This window comes from Ischnura elegans, chromosome 7, assembly GCF_921293095.1.
Source record: "Ischnura elegans chromosome 7, ioIscEleg1.1, whole genome shotgun sequence".
Taxonomy (NCBI): domain Eukaryota; kingdom Metazoa; phylum Arthropoda; class Insecta; order Odonata; family Coenagrionidae; genus Ischnura; species Ischnura elegans.
The window spans coordinates 25,058,578-25,078,530 of NC_060252.1; the positions used below are offsets into that span (position 1 = coordinate 25,058,578).

At 37.3% G+C, this 19,953-nt stretch overlaps 1 protein-coding gene and 1 long non-coding RNA gene across 2 annotated transcripts; both read left to right on the forward strand.

Moving 5' to 3' along the window:
• Positions 1 to 9,169, forward strand: LOC124162296. Its single transcript, XR_006865532.1, has 3 exons — positions 1 to 97; positions 6,664 to 6,815; positions 8,856 to 9,169. It is a non-coding gene; the product is annotated as an uncharacterized LOC124162296 (long non-coding RNA).
• A 2,870-nt stretch (positions 9,170 to 12,039) lies between these two features.
• LOC124162515 lies at positions 12,040 to 19,716 on the forward strand. Its single transcript, XM_046539081.1, has 4 exons — positions 12,040 to 12,570; positions 15,982 to 16,207; positions 17,897 to 18,061; positions 18,761 to 19,716. The coding sequence occupies exons 2-4, from the start codon at positions 16,043 to 16,045 to the stop codon at positions 18,851 to 18,853; spliced, it is 423 nt and encodes a 140-aa protein (XP_046395037.1). The 5' UTR covers positions 12,040 to 12,570; positions 15,982 to 16,042; the 3' UTR covers positions 18,854 to 19,716.
• The last annotated feature ends 237 nt before the right edge of the window (positions 19,717 to 19,953 follow it).

Here is a 19,953-nt window from a genome sequence, read left to right on the forward strand (position 1 = left end):
GAAAATAAATAGGCGGGGCAGAATGTTTTCGACTTATTTGCTCCCGGATATTCAACCGAAGCAGTCCAAAACAGTGCCCACTAGACTCAGCAACAGAGTAAGTACCTACCAGCCAAACGATAATCATTCTCTGGTTCCTGTCAGTCCAGATCAGTGCTCGTCAATCCGCAGATGATGTCGAAGAAGATTTTTATTTCCTTGCCAACAAACTCCTTGATTACTTGCCAGGTGCTCCGAAACTGAGTGCGGTGATTTTAGATCTTTTTGTGGACTATACAGTTCTTTCAGCGTAAATAGAAGTCGTAGAACGGAATCTAGAGTAGTGCTCGTTAATGTGCAGACGGTTTTAATGAAGATTTTACTTCCTATCAATGAAATCCATTCGGTGTGCTTATAATTATCATCGACAGCCAGCAATCCAAAGATTTGTACGACACCGACCTCCACTCAGTTCTCCTACGACCTTACTTTCTAATGCCAACGTTATTATTTTGTTTTACGACTCATTCTTCCTCACCTGTTCCATATTACTCACCCGAAGCCTTCCTCTGCCATTCTTGTCCTCTATCTATCCTTCGGCGACTGTTTTTATGAGATTAGTTATGCCGATCATGATCTAGCAGTTGATGGTTTCTGGCGATACATTATGGAATTTACTCATTTTGAATGAAAAATTAAGCTTTGTTTTTCCACAGAATATTTTTATCTGTACACTACCATGATTTCGACGCCCCGCATAATCTTCAGGCGAGGGGTACGTTGGTCCATCATCTTATATGTGAGGTATTTAAGATGATAGACCAATGTACTCCTCGCCTAACGAAACCATGGTAGTGTACAAATAAAAATATTCTGTGGAAAAACAAAGCTTAATTTTTCATTCAAAATGATGTAGAAGATTATGTTTTCTTCTTCTCTTCTCAATATTTTGGCGAGACTTTTCTCTTGCTCTTATTTAGACTCCCAAATTACTTACTCTATCATCATTTTGTTCTTCGCCATTCTTCCGTAATATATAATTTCGAACGATTCCAGCAAAAACTTCTCTACAGCAGTTATCGTCCATGCTTCACCATCATGAAGAATCAAGATCCAAATTTAAGTCTTCATAAATGTATTTGTTCCTATGTGTTCGTGCATTGAATAAGAATATTTTCTGGATTATACAGTGGAGTGTTGAAACAAATCGTAGGAAGACGGTTTTCCCAAAGAATCTTCAGTTCCGAGATGGCCCGAGAACTCACAAATGATACTTGAATATTTTTTCCCCGCGGGTACAGTAAGAAGTGATGACCTAGTGGTAAGACGGCTGATCTTTAAACCAAAAGACCCTGGGTTCCAATCCGGAAGAGCCTTCTGAACACCCTCATCTGAAAATATTTGCAGTGCAATCTTCGGTTTTTCAGAGCTTGATGGGAGAACGGCAGTGGCCTAGCGGAACTGTGAAAGAGACATTTAGGACTGTTATGGCCTCGTTTCATAGCTAAGTTAGGCTACAGAAGAACTGCTCTCACCAATTAAATCAACTTAGGAGTTAAAACGGAGTGCGAGAGATTACCTAAACTGATTAACAGCCTCATGTGTTCCATGCATTTCGTTATAAAAGTTTTCCCGGAATTAATTCGGTATTGTTTACAGATATCGATGGCGTCCCTTATTATGACACCGATAAGGATCTTTTAAGGAACAGTTTTTAATCATCTTCCCTTACGAACAGTTAGTTACTTATATTCCATTAACGACTATTGCAACAGAGGATTCTACATTCGGCCTCTAATGTGTTGTCACTTATCGAGCATTTAAATCGATTTACAAAAGTCGCCACACGCGTCGCTTACCGGCAGAGCGATCCAAATTTTGCGCAGAAATAATTTATGATTACGACTGTTTATTGAAATTCATACTGGCGATGTTCTCTTACAAATTCATGAGAGATGTTTTCAGAAAATAATGGAAAATTTTTAAAAAATATTCATAGGTACGCCTACATTTACGTAGTCTACTTCAAAATAGTCACTTAGATATTATGCTTTTGTGTCAACGCTTCTTCCAATCCTAGAAACACTTCAAAAACTCGATATTTGGGATAGCCTTAAGCTCTATAAGCGATTTATTTTAGTGCCATCTACGATTGTAAAACGACGGCCTATTAGGGTTCTCTTAATTGTTGGAAATAAGAAAAAGTCACCCGGAGCCATATTTGGCGAATATGGAGGCTGGGGCATCGTTTAAGTATTTTGCAGCCAAAAATTCCGAAAAAGTATTTATGTGTGGGCCGAAAATCGCCGAGCTCATAACAACACGTCTAACCTCAGCGGCTGCCACTGACAAAGTGAACATTGAATACAGCTGAAAATTTTATCATACCTCAGGGGCAGAAATACCAACATAATAAAAAATTGACAATCGGACTCGTCACACTTGCGAGAATTTAAAAATTTAGTTACCGTTATTTTCTGAACACACCTCGTAAGTTTTCAATTCCGTTCCTCCCGAGTTCCTAAACTCCATTGCAGATATTGATGGCTAAATTCTAACAACACGTATCTCAAAAACAGCAACTTTTCAGGAGAGCAGAAAAACGATTAATTTTTTGTACTTGTACACAGAAATTAAACATCAAAAGTTCATAAAACTGAAAAAGAAGCATTCACTTGCAAGCAAAGAGTTGTTTTTTGCTAGCATTTTATTTCTTGATGTTACTGACGACAAAGTGAGAGAAATTAGCTACTTTTACCTCATTAGACCACATTTGGAATACGCTGCCAGTGTTTGGGACCCTCATGAAAAAGGCTTAATAACAGCGTTAGAACGCGTGCAAAGAAGAGCTGCCAGGTATGTGAAAGGTCGTTACGATAGTTTTGTTAGTGTAACTGACCTCTTAGATAAACTCGGATGGGAATCTCTGTCGGACCGTAGATTGAAAAATAGACTAAACCTTTTAGATAAATTCAAGAGCAGTGTCTTTTTTGACGAAGTTAGCCATATCTTACGGACGCCAACATACTACGGAAGATCAGATGATAAAAATAAAATAAGAGAAATACATTGTAGAACAGACCGATTCCGAATGTCATTTTTTCCACGATCAATTAGAGATTATAACGGCAGCAATAGAACTCGTAAATAGATTGCATGACTTGTAGTGTAGCCTACTAACCTATGTTAAAATTAATGCATGTTTCTTAATTCAATTATTATTTCTAACAGCATATAGTAGCATAGTTTGTTAGTGTACGGGACGTTTTTTGGACGGTGTAGTGTGCATGTGGGAGTCCAAATGCATGCTGCATGCTGGTGATTGATCACCTCCTGCCAAACACCCTAGAGGTGGCTCGCAGGGTATTATGTAGATGTACTACACTTTAAGATACCTCTTGCAAACCGACCGAATTTGAGATCCGTGTTGTTAGAACTTAGCCATCGATATGGAGAATGAAGGTATCGCTCAGCATTTATCATCGCCCATCGCACATTTGTAAAAGCCGATTAAAATGCGACCATAGCGTCAACAAAAATCGAACTTCTACGAGACCCATCGGGGGCCTTCTCTATGTAGTCCCCTTGATTTCATATAGAGTATTTATTTCTGTGCACCGCGGGAAAATTTAAATTAAGTCCGATAAGCTCATGAAATGCCAGAGCCCGGGAACAACTCAACACCTTCCAAAATATTTTCCCTTACGATTTTCTCATATAGCGAGAAATTTCCACACTCCGTACTCTTCGTATCGGTGAAAATCAATAAACGCGTCGCAGCATGACAACGCGTAACCACGGAATTTTCCTCCAACATTTTCAAACAATATTTTCCCCACGTCTTTCTTGGAATGGGTTTTGCTGTCGCTGAAATAACTGCGTAAGCAAACGAAATTATTGGCATTGAAAGATTTCGAATGTTTTTTTATCAGGAGGAATCATATTACGAGTTAAAAAAGTAAATTGGTCGTATGAGACATTTCTGAAAATCCTAGGCAAAATATCCAGTCCATACGTCCAGGGAACCTTAAAGTACTCACGAATCTAAATATTACTCATCATCACTATAAATATTGATCACTAATTTAAATTATTCGAAAATCAACATTCACGTCAGTAGATTAACAATAACCAATTCACTACTGTATATAAATAATGTTAATTACAAGATTGACAATTACACATTACCTACAGAACAGTGATGGTATTAATAGCAATAGCTTATGGTCGATTAAAGACGAATTAAATTATCAACGTTAATAATCAGTCGGTAGAATGTATCATCTATGGATTGAAATATGTTCAACATAGGAGATGGATACACCCATGGGCCGCCATTGCCACCATGAGTAAAATTTTTGCTGCGGAATTCGCTGGTAACGCATGACTAGCTGACTCTGCATGAGGGGAAACCCGAATTGGCCATTTGAAGGCCACTTCTGGAAAATTTGCCCGTGACTCCCTAACCAAGGTCATCCAGACTGCTGCGTATCGCTGCGCCAAAAATGTCGAGCCATAATTGCACATCATTGCAGGGCACTCTTTCGGCGGAGATTCATCCATGGACAATATGAGATAAACCATAGGTTAGATGGCTAGTCATTATGAGAGCCATTGGCCCACCACTCAAAACCTTTCTAACCACTCCAAAGACCCGGCGCGGCGAGGGACCGGATGGAGTCCAATTAAAGCAACTTTTTCTATTCCCAAAAACATTGGAATGAGAGGAAATATATTTAAGCATAGAAGAGCATATTAACGCAGTACATTATCTTCAAAAAGAATTTATAAAGAACCTAAACATACGCTCCGACTCATTACGAGGTTTTGAGCATCAGAATATAAATGGAAGTTGTCTGAGGGAAGTCAGCAGACAATAATATTAGCCAAATAAAAAAAATTATTGAAGAAATAGAGTATTTCAATAATTTTTAGGATCTCATGACTAAATAATAATGAACTCAACTTACCATACTATTTATTCATTAGTTAAAATGGGTATTTTTCTGGCATCCGTATGCATATCAAGGCGCCATCACTCCACATCAGTGCCACATATCTGTAAGAGATGCGAAACAGTTGTTAAATAGAGAATTGCTGTACAATAAGTTTGAGGATGCATCCAATACTCGACTGTATTTTCACGGAAGCATATTTCTTTTTTTTAAGTACTAGGGGTATCGAGTCGGTGTGGTGGCTAGAGTGTTGGCTACCCAACCTGTGGGTTTGGGTTCAAATCCCGGTGGTGGCAAGGAATTTCCTACCTACCCTTCCCTACGCTTTCCTACCTACCCCTCCCTTATGGCGAAAATGACCTCAGCTGTCGGTCGCCTCCTGCAAAAACCTTACCATAAAGGACTACACTTGAATTTTTGTCTAGCAACACATTAATAAGGTTAACACGCTTTTTAATAGTGAAGAATCAACCTCATAAAATCTATCATGTTGTTTAAGGAATTATTAATAACTTTAACCATTATTCTGTAAGGGGGATAACGTAAGATAGCGGAAACAAACCAGGTGAAAATGGTCGGGCACCGAAAATGGTTTAAGTCACTTGAAAGCAAATTTATTCTGAACCCTAAATTTTTCGGCAAATTAACTATCAAATTCACTTTTACTCTAAATTTTTGATGCATACCTAATCATTTTAACGGCACTGAGTACAGCCTTAAACTGCGAAATTTTCGTGAAATTGCTGAGGGCTCCCCGTGAAGCAGATTTTTCCTCGCAAAGCAAGATAAAAAGAAAATATTACGAGCTGTAGCATCTGAAATGATAATCAGCTGATTATCACCCAAGAACATCTACCGACTCGATCGATGTATTTTTCTTCCTCATAGGAAAATCCACTAGGATTGGTAGAAAATTAATTGCATATGTATGCTTGGTTTCGCTAATGGTAGGGCCTCCTTCGCTTCTATAGCGTTGGGGTGTTTTTCCCTCGTCCCCTCCCTTCCGCACCTTTCCTCCCCCAGAGGCGTCGTCGGGCTCCTATTGCGGCGGCGCCCCTTTCCTTTTCCCTTCCTCTCCTCCCCTTCCCCGGGTGATCGGGCGTATAAGCCACGGGCTTGGTTGCCGGCCCCGGTTCGTTGTATCCTTCGAAGGGTTCACCTAGAACCCTCATAGTCTCTAGTCTCTATCACCCAAGAACATGTATAACTAGAATTATTAAGGGAAGGACTTCAGTTAATTAAGTAGAAAAAATCGTAAGAAAGAAAGAATGATGGATACCTCGTGTATTGCATACAGCATGATCTATGACTTCGCTATTCTTTCTTAAAATTTCGCTAGACAGTGGCGGATACCTACCCCCTTGCGGGTCCGTCCGCATTACCGAACATTGCAGAACCACATTTGTAATTATTTTTTAAAAAGATGGCATTGTCTTGTATAAGTGCGTAATCAGTTTAAATTAAACTTTCTTAAACTTTGCATGTGACTTGATTATTTTTTTATCACGATAAAAGTAAAGTAAGCTGAAGATATCATTTGCGCCGCCCCCTTGAGTTTTTTTCTGTATCCACCACTGAAGCAAGATAGATAATGCAAGGCACCTTCGGCAAGTGTATTAAAATAAATTAGGTAAACTTGTGGCGGAAAAATTAAGCTTTCTCAGTGTATTATATGTCAATATGTGATTTCGATTTTATCCTCGTTAATTGAAGAATTATTATACTACAGGTGCATCACAGAAAACCATGGCAGCGAAGAAACTGATGATTTTGATTCTCATCTCCATATTTTTTATGACAATGGCTCATCCACAAGGCCAGGCGGTGCCGCAACAAGTCGTGGTAGTCCAGCAGCCAACTGTCGCTGACGTAGCCCTTGGGGTAAGCCACGTTTTTAATTAATTCTGTCTAACAATTTACAACAAGAAATTATTAAAATTTAAATGAAGATATGATTTGTACCACCTCAAGTAAATGGGGGTTTTCATGTATCAAGTGTTCAGGTCTCACTTATTGGAACCAGACAGTGGCAGATTCAGGATAGGGACAACGAGGGGGCTAAGATTACGATTACATCTAGTGTAAATTGAATACCCTAAGGGGGGGGGGGGCTCCTAGCGTCTCTCTGAGTCTACCACTGGATGGTAACATACCAAAAGCGTGTAAAATAGGCCCTAAGTTTAGAGTTTATTTGTATTTCAATTCATTAAAGATGGTAAATATGGAGGAAAATATAACTGAACACTTAATTGTGCGAAGTGTTAACCCCCAAATACTGCAATTTTACCTGGTGTGTGTTTCGACTAAATTGGTGGGGGGAAATAAAATAAATAAAATTTAAAAATAAAAGCCCCCTTTGCCCCTCCGTATATCCGCCTTTGGAACCAGATATCTATAGTGTGAAGTTACTCACTTTGTAAAATTCCACAAAACTTCATTATTCCGACTCTGGGTTTCAACCACTAGATAGTCGTACTACCATGATTATGGCTATCTAGCAGTTGAAACCCAGAGTCGGAATAATGGAGCTTTGTGGAACATTACAAAGTGAGTTATTTCGCACTATAAATGAATGTTTTGAAACTGGCGATGCTTTAGCATTAGCACTGAATGAAAAGCCATAAAAATGACGAAGCAAAAATAAATGAATTTTCATTTTATCGAATTATGTTTCTTAAATAAAAATGCTCGGGTAGGGGTATCCGTAAGATGTAATAATACAAATTGCCAAATGACATCAGAGTTATTTGAAACAACAACCCTTAGCCCACGGACAACGCACATACCTTATCATTTATTCTCCTTCACGTTTATGAGAGATAATAATATGTTAATATTTAATAATTTAATAATATATTTAATGTATTACTTTAATCTAACCTTAATTTAACTTAATTAATGACTTTAACTTTAATTTAACTTTTGGATATTTCATGAATAATTTATTTGCTTTTAATATTTAATGGATAACTTTGCTAATTTCAATGAATAACGGTAATAATTTTAATGGATAATTGTACTAATAACAGTAATTTTGTGCTATTTTTGTGCTAGTATTTTGTACATGTATTAATTTTGAATGGCACTAACGATATCGATGTCATTATTTCTCAATTTTTTTTTCACTATGAAAACGTTCCAAGGGAAATAATTTCCGAGAACTTAAATAAATTTAAGATTGCATCTATAAATAAACGAGAAAATATTTTTGTATTAACCACTCTTTTTCATGCAAGTATTTGTATCCATTCAAAATGAGACTCTTGCTATTATTTCCTTTTAATTTTAATTATATCCAAAAAACTTCATTAAATATACTCTCTTCTATACGTATAAAAACACAATCAGACAACATCGTGAGAAACCTTAACTGTGTTTTACAGAGTTATTTAATCTGTACGAAAGGGCTCCATGATTTGTTTTTCCGACGTATTTTCGAGGCCAAAAATAGACTTTTCTCTCGAGGAATATATTTTCAGCAAATTATGAATCTTGGTTTCCCCAGTGATGCCCAATAACAATTTCTATTCTTTTCTTACTTTTCTCATTACCACCAAAAATGTTGGCCTTAGGCCTTGCTCGCCATTTAGCCGCTGATATTCAGAACGGTGTTTTCGATAGACGCCACAACTTAGCAGGATATTTTTCATGTTTTCCTCGTCAATTATGTCGGTGCATACCCAAATAGGTATAAATTGATTCACTCTATCCATTCGAAATGGTTAAAAAAAATTGATGCATTATCATCATAGATTCCTTCAGTTGCACTAAAACAGTTTAACTTGGTACTCATTATGAACAATAGAACTGTTCTACTAACAATAAGCATAAAAATAACTGTAAACACAAAATATTGTTAATAAACGTAGTAACCGGATAAAATTTTATATTTTTTACTTATGCATTTTCTTTCGATTACAGATTCCACGGGCTACCTTAGCAGCTGTGAATAATCTATTAGCATCTTTAGGATAAGGAGATTGAAGTGTATCATGTGAAAATTTGTTTCAAAGATACATTTTGCCATCGATATAGTCTTAATATCAGAGAAAAAGTAATTGTGAACATCATATAACTGACATCTACAGCGCACTAGAACTAAATATTAATTCATAGTAACATGATATGCAGAATATGTGAACAATATTTATCAGGGTATTATAAATATTTCTATGTAATTTTAGCGCTTTCTATTAAAAATATAGAAGGTAAAGAAAAATAAAATTTTGCAAACCTAATCTTCTCTTTCTTTCCGAGCGTCAAGACTTGAGGAAAAATCGAAGGTAAAATAGAAATAATTAGGGGCAACTCAAAGATTTTAAAATTTTCATTAGAAAACTGCTCCAGAAAATCATTGAGTTAAGATAAGATAAATACTTAGGCTTTCCTTCATGCCATGAGACACAAGATCAACCATCAGTTTCAGGGCCATTTTTATTGTTACAATACAGCTGAATTTTGCCTGCTGACTTTTTGCAAGCAGTTCAATCCGTTTTTCTAAGTCAGAGACTCTAAAGAAACTGTTTCAAGCATTACACATGTGAAATAACGGTGCATCTCATCTTGCGCCCGATTTATCACTAGACTACTATAAAAATGCTAATACTCAGCTCCCCCATTGAAAGGTTGCCCCAAATAACTATTATTATGGACTCAATGGTATGTGTGCCATTACATTTGTACTTATTCAAGGTTTAAAAATCTACCTTATTGTTATTGACCAATGTTTTTGATGCTTCAGATAGTTTTAGATAGATAGATACATAAAAGAAGCTGCGAAATTTTCACTTTTCATTTAATCGCGAAGAATCGTCATGTAAAAATCTAAAAGCGTGAAATACGAACTCCAGAAGTAATATTTCGATTTAGGCAATTTAAAAAAATAGGAAACCACTCTATTATTTTTAATGATCTCACCCAGGTTTCGACGCTATTTACTACGCTATTCTAAAAGGTGTATGCACTATGTGATTCTCTCTTCCTTGGAGAATAACAAAGCGCATCGTACTGAAACCTGGGTCAGTTCATGAAAAATTTTTGAGAAATACATTATTAGTACATCTGTGTTTATGTTTCCAGTATCAAATTGCCTGGATTTCCCTATTTGTGGCCCTAAATAGAGATGAGTCGATTCCAAATCCGATTCTCTATTTCACCGATTCTCGGATACGAAGATGGAATCAAGTATCGATCGCCTAAGTCCATTCCGATTCCATCGATTGTGGGAAAATAAATAATTTGAAAACAGACTGTGAGCGTGGGTCAAGCATGGGCCGCCACACACCTGAGCCATTGTGCACTGAGCATTATTAAGTTAACAATTAATGCCTGAAGCAGTTAAAGTGTTAATTATTTTATTATATCTGGATTTATTTAAGTATTATAGTTATAATAAAAATAATTATTATGACTATAATACAAAATTGCTATTTTTATTATATTATACCCTTTTGGGCCACCAAATTGCCTTTATTATTTCATTCCATTGAATTTTTAAATTTTCATGACAGCAATGTTACTAGCAAATCAATGTCCCACCTGTTAGTATGAATAAGATATGAATGTGTTTACTTTTCATTGTGTCATGTAGATTCCATAAAGTCACGCCTGTAAAAACTAAGTACAACTTAATCCTAGTCCTAATGGAACTAATAGCTTCACAAAACTGGTGCACTGAGTAAAAGAATGTACCGAAATATTCAGGCAATGTCCTCAGTTCAGTAATGAGTCACGGAAGGAATGCACGTTTCTCCACCACGCGATGGTTATCGTTTACGTCAGGGCATGCGCACTATGTCTTCCCCACACAAAAATTTCTCGATCATGCCATTGGGTGGCGTGACTGTTGCGTGGTGGATAGGTCAACGGAGACTGCCCTTCGAGAGAGATAAAACATGGTCAACTTTAGGTCAAAGGCGCACGGAGCGACGATGAAAATCCTTGAGGATGTCGACCCCATCGTAGCAAACGTACGTTTCTTTTCTACTCTCCTCGATCGTCTTCAATGAAAGCTTAAAAGAATGCAAGAACCGTGGCGTGAGTACTCCTGCACGCGACATAGGCACGGGAAAATCCCTCGAAAGAGATTATGAGGCACGATAAGGGGAGAAAAACATCACACGCATGAGTATTTGTTGGGAAGGGACATTGTCGGTTGAGATATAAGTTAGCTTCCACTCCGGTTACAATAAGTAAGAATTAACAGAAAAATGTAGCACAACTAATCAACATGGTTTATCATAGTAACGTTATGACATACCTATGCATAGAAAGCTTAGAAATCGAGGGACGCACTGGAATGCAGTTTAACAATATTGCATTTTTTTAATTATCTCAAAAAGTGCTTCATTAAAATAGTTTAATAAGTAAAATACTGCATAAGCATTTTAGGAAATATCCTAAACCATTCAAACAGATAGTATTTTGTAATTTTTCGTTGTGCATTACTTGTTTAAAACTTGAACCTTTCATGGATCTTGGATTACATCTCTATCAACTCTTTCCTGTATCTCAATTATAAAAATTTACATCTAAGCTTATACCTACTAAAAAAATTTCAAATTAGAGATTTCGAATTCTTTCTCAGAGACCTGAGCCTTGACAGAATTTATAGCTCACTTGAATATTTTCACAAAGTTCCACGTGAGACGGATGCGCAAGGCCGAGGAGTAGCAGAGATGCAGCAAGCCACTCGGAAAGAGTTTATGACGCCACTTACTTATCACCAAAATGATTAAGTGTGTCGCGTATGCGTCGCGAACAGATCGAGGAAGTTAAGTAAATGGAGGAGGCCCCAGTGCATCCCGTAGAAGTTTGACTATTGTTGTCACTTTGAGCGCATTCTAATCGGTTTTTAAAATTGTCCGCAGCGCAAAGGGCGCATATTCGTGCAGATAGGTCTATTTATTTTCAATATATGCAACTTCGCATTTTCAAAGCAAAAGATAAAAGTATTATAGCTCATACCATCGTGAATATAAATTTAGGCTAAAAGTTAAAAATTACAGTTTTTTGTCCTACGTAATTCGGATCGCACCTGATCATACGCCAGAGGCGGCTATTTTAAAACCATTTGATTGGCTATTTGAAAACCAAGCAACATTGGCGAACGAGCCCATTAAAAAAAACAGAATTGTACTATTTAAAATAATGCTTAGGAGTAAGGAAAACCGTAATCGTAACACTTGGCTGTGACTCATGAAAACGAAACAGGGCGTTGCCGGGTCAGAGAAACGATAAGAGGGTGCATTCTTTTTTTTTTTGAGTGATCTAAGGAAAAAAAAAACGCACGCGACAAGACAGAAGCCGTATATTTGTGTGGACAAGGGCTTCAGGAAGGGGAGAGGATGGTAAAAAGAGGGCGGGGAAGAGACGGCGACATCTACACCCTCTCCGATTCGTCTCCGGTGGCACTTGGAGGACGATCGCTTTACATCAAGTTTCCACCACTCGTCCATAGTCGCTTCACAACTCTCTAAGGCTGGGGAGCGGCTAGTGCTTCTTCTTGGGAGGTTCCGTAGCGGCGAACTTTCTGTAGGAGTGTGTTCTGAGAAAAGAACACGAGAGCCGTCCTCCAGGAGAAGAAAGGTGGTCGACGCCAGATCCAGGACTAGAGGAAGATCGGAAACAAGGAGAGGTAAGCGAAGGAGAAAAAGCTCGATTTCCGCAAAGGGATACGTTCTTGCAGGATAACCGTTAAGGCAAAGAGAAAATCTTCATTTTTCTAAATAATCAATTTGATGATAAAAAATCGTTGATTTTCCCGATTTTATCAAGTGGTTCTAATGTTATCATAGCTCAGTTTCATAACCTCAAAACCAAAATGTTTTGAGACGCAACTCCAAGCGGCAAAATAACAAGAATTCAGAACATATAACGATAAGTCTATGGGAGAACAGAGTGGAGCAAAAGTAATTACACTAACATTATAAACATTCTTAGATACCTTCTCAAATGAAATCACCATACATTTAGATTGATTCTACGTCATAATTTGATACTTGTGACTTATAAGTTTTTACAAATAACGTGGAATCTAAATCATCATTTCATCAACGAGTTAAATAGAGCACGAATTATTTTTCCCGATTTCAAGGGTGAGCAAATTTTCTTTTCCAAACTCAGGGAATAGTTATGCAAAGTACACTAAGCTACAATGTGGTTGAAGTTAAAAATATACGAGATTGGCGATAATTTTCCCCAAAAAAAGTGGGTACTTAGACGAAATCTAATCTAATGGAAGCGATTATTGATTTCTGCATACCCGGAATGATTTGACAAAAAAATTTTCTTGGCGACAAGAAAGTGTATCACGTTTCGAGTGAATGGACAACGGGGAAATGATAAACCATAAGTATTTCTCCGACGCTATTACATGCTATGTAGCCAAAGAGAGGAGGGAATACAAAATGTAATCACCATTCCTGCAGGACTTCAGTGCTTGACTCAATGTCTTCATAAAATCGGCGAACTTCCTGCCGCCCTTCCTTTAATCCATAAGACCAATCCGTTTAACAACAACATTTCCCCGGCAATATTTTCCCAACAATATTTTCCCAGCAATATTTATTACAATCAATCCAAATTCCTTGTCTAATAGTATTTTATGGTGTATAAAGAAGGCGACCGACAGCTAAGCTCGTTAGCACCGGCGAGAAGAGTGGAGTAGGAAGTGATACAAAAAGATATCGTAGTTTCCACTAAATTTTAATGCCACATTGTCTACTACACACGTTAGGATCGGTTTGCAACCATCATCAGGCACTCCGGTTACCACGCTGTACTACACGTGTTTCAATTGCAGGCAATCGAAACACGTTTATTAAATATTGTGAAATTATAATTAAGTGGACAGTACGACGATACGATATCTTTGCGTATGATTTCATATGCTGTTCCACGATATCTTTCCGGAAAAAGTTGACTTCAGGGGAGGAAGGGTAGAGAGAAACCGGACCTCGTCATTAAAATTCAGTGGGCAGTACGATATCTTTGCGTATCACTTCCTATCCCACTCTTCTGCTCAGCCTCCACTTAACGAAAGGCGCCAAGGGGACAATGGATGAACGTCCCACCCGACGAACAGAGTGTTGAGCTCGAAATTCCCTCCACAATGCACCCAAGCAGGACCTACGGGGTAGGAAGTCAACACTAACGCTTCTATGTCAACCCGCTTTGCTTTCGCGTCGGGCACTTTCTCACTCCTTTGATCTTCATTCCACCTTTTCAACCCAAATAGTCAAAATGCGAGAAAAATATCGTGATGTCATGTGAAAAGACTTACTAGTCCTTGCCTTAGTCATTCTTCTGCTTGCACTAACGAAATTTCCTCCCTGCCTATTTTATAATGATTGATGTACCTTCCAATAGCATTTCCCACTCTGTTGACAGGGACCAAAAGCCTTGCAGACTCGACGGCCTGATACACGCCCATATTTTTCGGCGATTTCCGTGACTGCTTTTGTACACAAATTGCATATGCCATTTGAAGACAGCTTAAATAATAGCAAGGTCTTTTCGTAATTATATTGCTATTATATTTTTCGAAGTACACATTCTCTTCCATAAAATACTTATTAAAATTTACTAATTGAACATTTACTATTATCTTAAATTTGAAGAACTTATCTCACAATTAGTAAAAAGAATTCGCTTGACTTGAATGACGCTTTAATAACGTAATGTATTTCAAACCTGTTGCTATTTCGCACTCGTCCGACCACACCTTGAATATGCAGCGACATATGGGATTCGGCGCATAAAGTCTTAAAACCGTGAACATATTAAATACTAAGGAAAGCTGCGCGATTTGTCAACAACTGTACAGGCGTATAGAAACCGTTACACAGATGTTAAACCAATTAGTTTGGGAGCCGCTAGAGACGCGGAAGCTGCGTACTGGGGTTAGATTGCTTGAGCAATTGAGAATGGATATCTTTAAGAAAGAAACGTAGAGCATCATATCAGAATCCCGCTATATTTCCGGGTCCGACAGAAACGATACAAAAAGAGAGATATTTTGCTGAACGGATAGGTACGGGAATTCGTTTTTCCCCACCATGATAAAGGAATTTAAAAGGGTTAATTTCGTTCGATCGTTTTCTTTTTATGTGTGACCGGTTAGTGCCTTAACACCCCTTGTCACGTCCTTATAGAGGCGGCGGCCAGTATGTTTGTGTAGATGGTTTTACAGGAGGCAGGGTATTGTGATTTTTTTAGAAATTGCTGTCACTGTATGCTTGTTTCATTATTATCGGCCAAAAGATACGTATATTAATTTGTATGTACTCTTTGGCAAATCATTTTAACGTTTTCCGAATTTATAACACCAAGGCAGGTGACACAAGTAAATTAATTTATAAATAGATTTTTCTTTATATTACTCGATGAGGTACTTACCACAATTATATCCTAGATAGGGTAAGACACAGTATAAGAGACAATGAAAGACATACTCCTGTTACTAACTCCGAGGAAGGTGGTAGCGCCACCAAAAATTTAGTCATAAGAGTGTTTTTTATTGCGTCTTTCATTGTCTTTTATACTGCGTCTTGCCCAACTTGGGTTACATTTGTGATTAATTAATGCATACGCATATTAATTAATGTATTCTCTTCCACAAATCATTTTAATGTTTTCCGAATTTATTCCACCAAGAGAAGAGCAAGATGACACAAACCTAAATTAATACATAACTTCATTCATTCACACGGCGCCTTGAGCGCAAACATACCTACATATAAATTCAGAGGTAAGGAAAGAAAGGGATAGGAACATATAACGGAAAAAGGACGAGGACAACGGTGCTGTGGTAGGTGGTACCAGGAAGTTCTGGGTTCGAGTCCCAGTCAGGCCGCATTTTTACCCTCTGATTTCTGGTTTTTTTCCATCTATCACAGCACCACTGTCCTCGTCCTTTTTCCATTATATGTTCCTATCCCTTTCTTTCCTTACCTCTGAATTTATATGTAAATTAATACATACGTATAGTACTTAATATGTACTCCTTAACGAATCACTGTAACATTTTCCGATTTTATTTCGCCAGAGTGAGGTGACAGGAGAAGCCACCTCCATCTTTGACCGAGCAACACCACCCAAGGAGAGACATGGACGCGTCGTCGCATTCGCGGTCTAGGAGGCCATCGGCGGTGGCGGAGGCAGCCGCCCTCCTCGCCGTGCTCGCGTGCCTCGTCCCCGCCGCTGCCGCTGCGTCACGACGGGCGCCCCTGAGGACAGCGCCCTCGGCGGGGAGCGCCGCATTGCAAGATGAGGTTGGTGAACCACCAGAGGACGCCCTCCCTCAGCGAAAGCATGAAAGAGAAAAGCCCCGCGTGACCTCCACGAGGCCTCAGCGAATATCACGATGCGTAGTGAGCGTCACAAGCTATTCCTTCTCCACTGTAGAAAACAGGAGGAATTCCTGCCCAAGCGTCGTAATCGTATACGTGGTGGAAGGAAAATTTTTCTAGTAACATGGCAATCACAGAGTTTTGGAGATCGGTTTTCTTAAAAATAAAAAGTTAGGAAAAATTACAAAGTTTACTTTCTACAACTTAACTTTTAACCGTCGACTAATTTCGGCCCTGTTATCATTTTTAAGACCAGTCTTAGATTCAAGACTAGACTAGTCTTGAAAATGATATAGTGCATCGAAAGAAAAGTTTGTTATTTTTCCTAAAGTCTAATGGAATTCTTCAAGATTAAGGTCTCAAAAATTCAGTCCCTAAAAATCAATACAGAAAAATGATTTCGGATTCGTTAACCTAATTTTGACAACTTCCCAGTATAGGACATATTTGATACAGAAAGTAATTTATTGGCCCACCCTAATATTCATACATTCTATTGCAATACTAAGATTGGTATACTGTTGCCCTCCATTTCTCTAAACCTCAAGCTACTTCTTTTTCCTCCATGAGGCCAATATTCCCCGTATCGTTCTTGATGTGTGCTCGGTACAGTCCCTATTAATTCTCTGGAGACTTTTCGTTCAATCTTTCCTTTGAATATGTTTCCAAATAATTGCTGCACCTCGTTACGTGCCCTATCCACTCCGTTCTTCTTCGGCGTACAGTGATCCATAGTGTCATTTCTCCTCTTATTTTCTAGATAATTCCTCGTTTCTCATATTATCCTCCCATTTCATCTTCAGCATTTTCCTCCAGCACCAGTGAAGATTAATCCTTAAATTGACACTCAATAAATAACGGTGCATGTTAGTTACTTTTCTTTTCTATTGTGACAAAGAAATTTGAAGATCGTGTCTTTTATGTGAAATATACCCTGCGAATTTAATGAGAAACGATGACTTTTTAATGCATTTCCGCCTTAAATATGAAAAGTAAAATCAAAGGATAATGCACCAAGGTGGCACAGAGCCTCGGCCGTTGTTGATACTCGCTCGCGAGTGTACATACTCTAGCTGCCAGCGTTGGACATATTTGCTTCGATTTTATAAGACTTTCATTCAATTATAAAAAAGTACATCAATTCACTGATGAAGGATACAGAAATATGACTTCGCTCTGATGTATTTCTGAGAAATTTTTAAATGTAAAATGAGAAAAAACAAGGGTATATCCATTTCCCAATTTAAAAAATTCTTGGTGACAATGAATATCGAATACCGAATCAGCCATGAAAATAAAATTAGCCTCGACTATGCTGAATTCTTTCATTTATTCCTGTTAAAATATCGTTATGACGTAACGATCGCACTCAAGTTAAATTTACAAATAATTATTTATAAATTTAGCTTGAGTGCGATCGCCTATATATAATTATAATTAATATTTTTTTTACTTTTTATAAAAATTTTACCATTAAAGTATCCTACCAAAATGTAATGAAGCAGAGACACCTAAGCCTTGAACTGAATTAATTTGTCCATGTAATAATTCAATAAATAACTCATCCCTTACTTAGTCCATTTAACTTATGTAGACTTTTATTCATTGCAGAGAATGGGAAACAAAGAATATAGTCCATCAATAATATATCCAAGGATGGTTTTAGAAGTCAACGAATCAGAAAACGAGCGAGATGGTTACGCCGGTGGACAAGACGGGGAAACGGCTGATGATCAGAATGGAATGTTTGGTCGACTACTGGCAACAGCCTTATCGGTAAGACATAGTTTAAATTTCTCCCGCATCAAAATTCTGATTATAAGCCTGGCACTATAATTTTGACGCTTTTAATCATACATTAACCAACTTTTATTGATATATTGTTATAATAGTATTCAAATATTTCATTTTCCTAGATTACTGTTTTCACTTCCTCATGCCTTTGTCTTGCTGAATATCTTCACTTTTGATTTAAAAATTTAATACGAAGTATAAGATACAACGTATTTAGACCAAATATAAAAGCTACATAAAATACGAAGAATCAAGTCATTGTGCCAAAGGGTTTATTAATTGGTGTATGCGTGTGATTTATAAAATTCCACTCATAAATATCAAATACCTACCTTATAAGATAAAAATATAAATTGATATTTTCTTGGATAGCCATTTATTAATCCTATTTTAAAAAAACCATTGAGAATAAATTGTGTGACCCAGAGTGCATTGACTGGTATATGCATGTAACTTATAAATTTTGACTTTCAAATATGTGCGGAGTACTTGCCTGGATACATAAAGCAATTTCATGCATTCAATTAATGTATTCTTTGATGAGAATGGGTAGCCACTCATTACTCCTATTTTCGCAAAAAACAGAGAAAAATGTGTTTAAAGACTTCCTTTAACATTAGCAAATGTTCTCATAATTTCATGTCACTCTATTAAAATAAATATCCTTTCATTTAATATCAGATTCCGAAGTCCATATGCAAGAACATGCTGAATGGTGTGGTTTCGGCCATATTTGGGGGAGCTAAAACTGCCGGTGATGACGACGCAAGATGAAATAAGGATGGCGAAAGTAACAGCGAAAATAATGAAATCACCGACATAAGTTCAAGGAACATCATGAATAATATACCATAGATAATTCTATACTCTTTGATAAAATCCCTGAGGAAGAGATTAAAATCGGCTCCATTCCATTGTCAGTGGTATACAATTTATGCAACAACAGGCTATATTGTGACTTATTGGCTAAAAAAATACTTGTGAATGTAACATGCTCTTTGCGTAGCCTACCGAAATATTTCTATTGTAATTCACCCTCACACGATGTTCATATACCTCCATACGCCATAGGCTAAAAAATGTAAGAATGATGAAGAGCTCTTAGAATTCCCATTAAAGTATTATTTCAGTCTATGCTCATTCTTTGGCAAGAATACATAAAATTGATAAAATCATTTGGCCAAATACCTGCATTCTCTGCGTAGTTCGCGAAGCAGCTTGTGAAATCACAGTTACATATCGAGAAGTCAGCAGGAAAAAGATGCACATTGTGCGCTGTCCTGTACATATTACACATCTTCATGCCTAGTCATATTATCCAGCCATATTAGTGACCCATTTGATCGTCCTTTGAATTAACTGCAACAAAATTTCACTCATGTTAAAAATTCCGCACTACTCATTAACATAAAAATAAGGATACCACCTATCTAGGAAAAAATTCACAACTTTTATAGCCAATTAACCTTAAACAGCCGTTTATTTTTAATCGAGGAATACCAAGAATTATCAAGGAACTAAAGTATTGCAGTCATATTCAATCATTAATTATCATCGCAAACCTCACAATTCACCCATCAATTACCATGATTAAATTGTAAATAGTCAAACAATCAATAAATTATTATCACAACTTATTTTTAGAATTATTATTACATAAACTATTTCCACCACCCTCCAATGTAGTAAAATAAACCTCCAATTGGTATGACAACGCTACATGTAGCCGCTTGGAGATGATCCATTGGCAGTTCCTGATCTAATAAAGGTAACATAACGACAACCACAAATAATTGTTAGAATTAATTGAAAATGAATTTTGCACTCGTTAAATCCTGTTAGGATTACAGGAGTGAATTTGAATATTAAAAGAA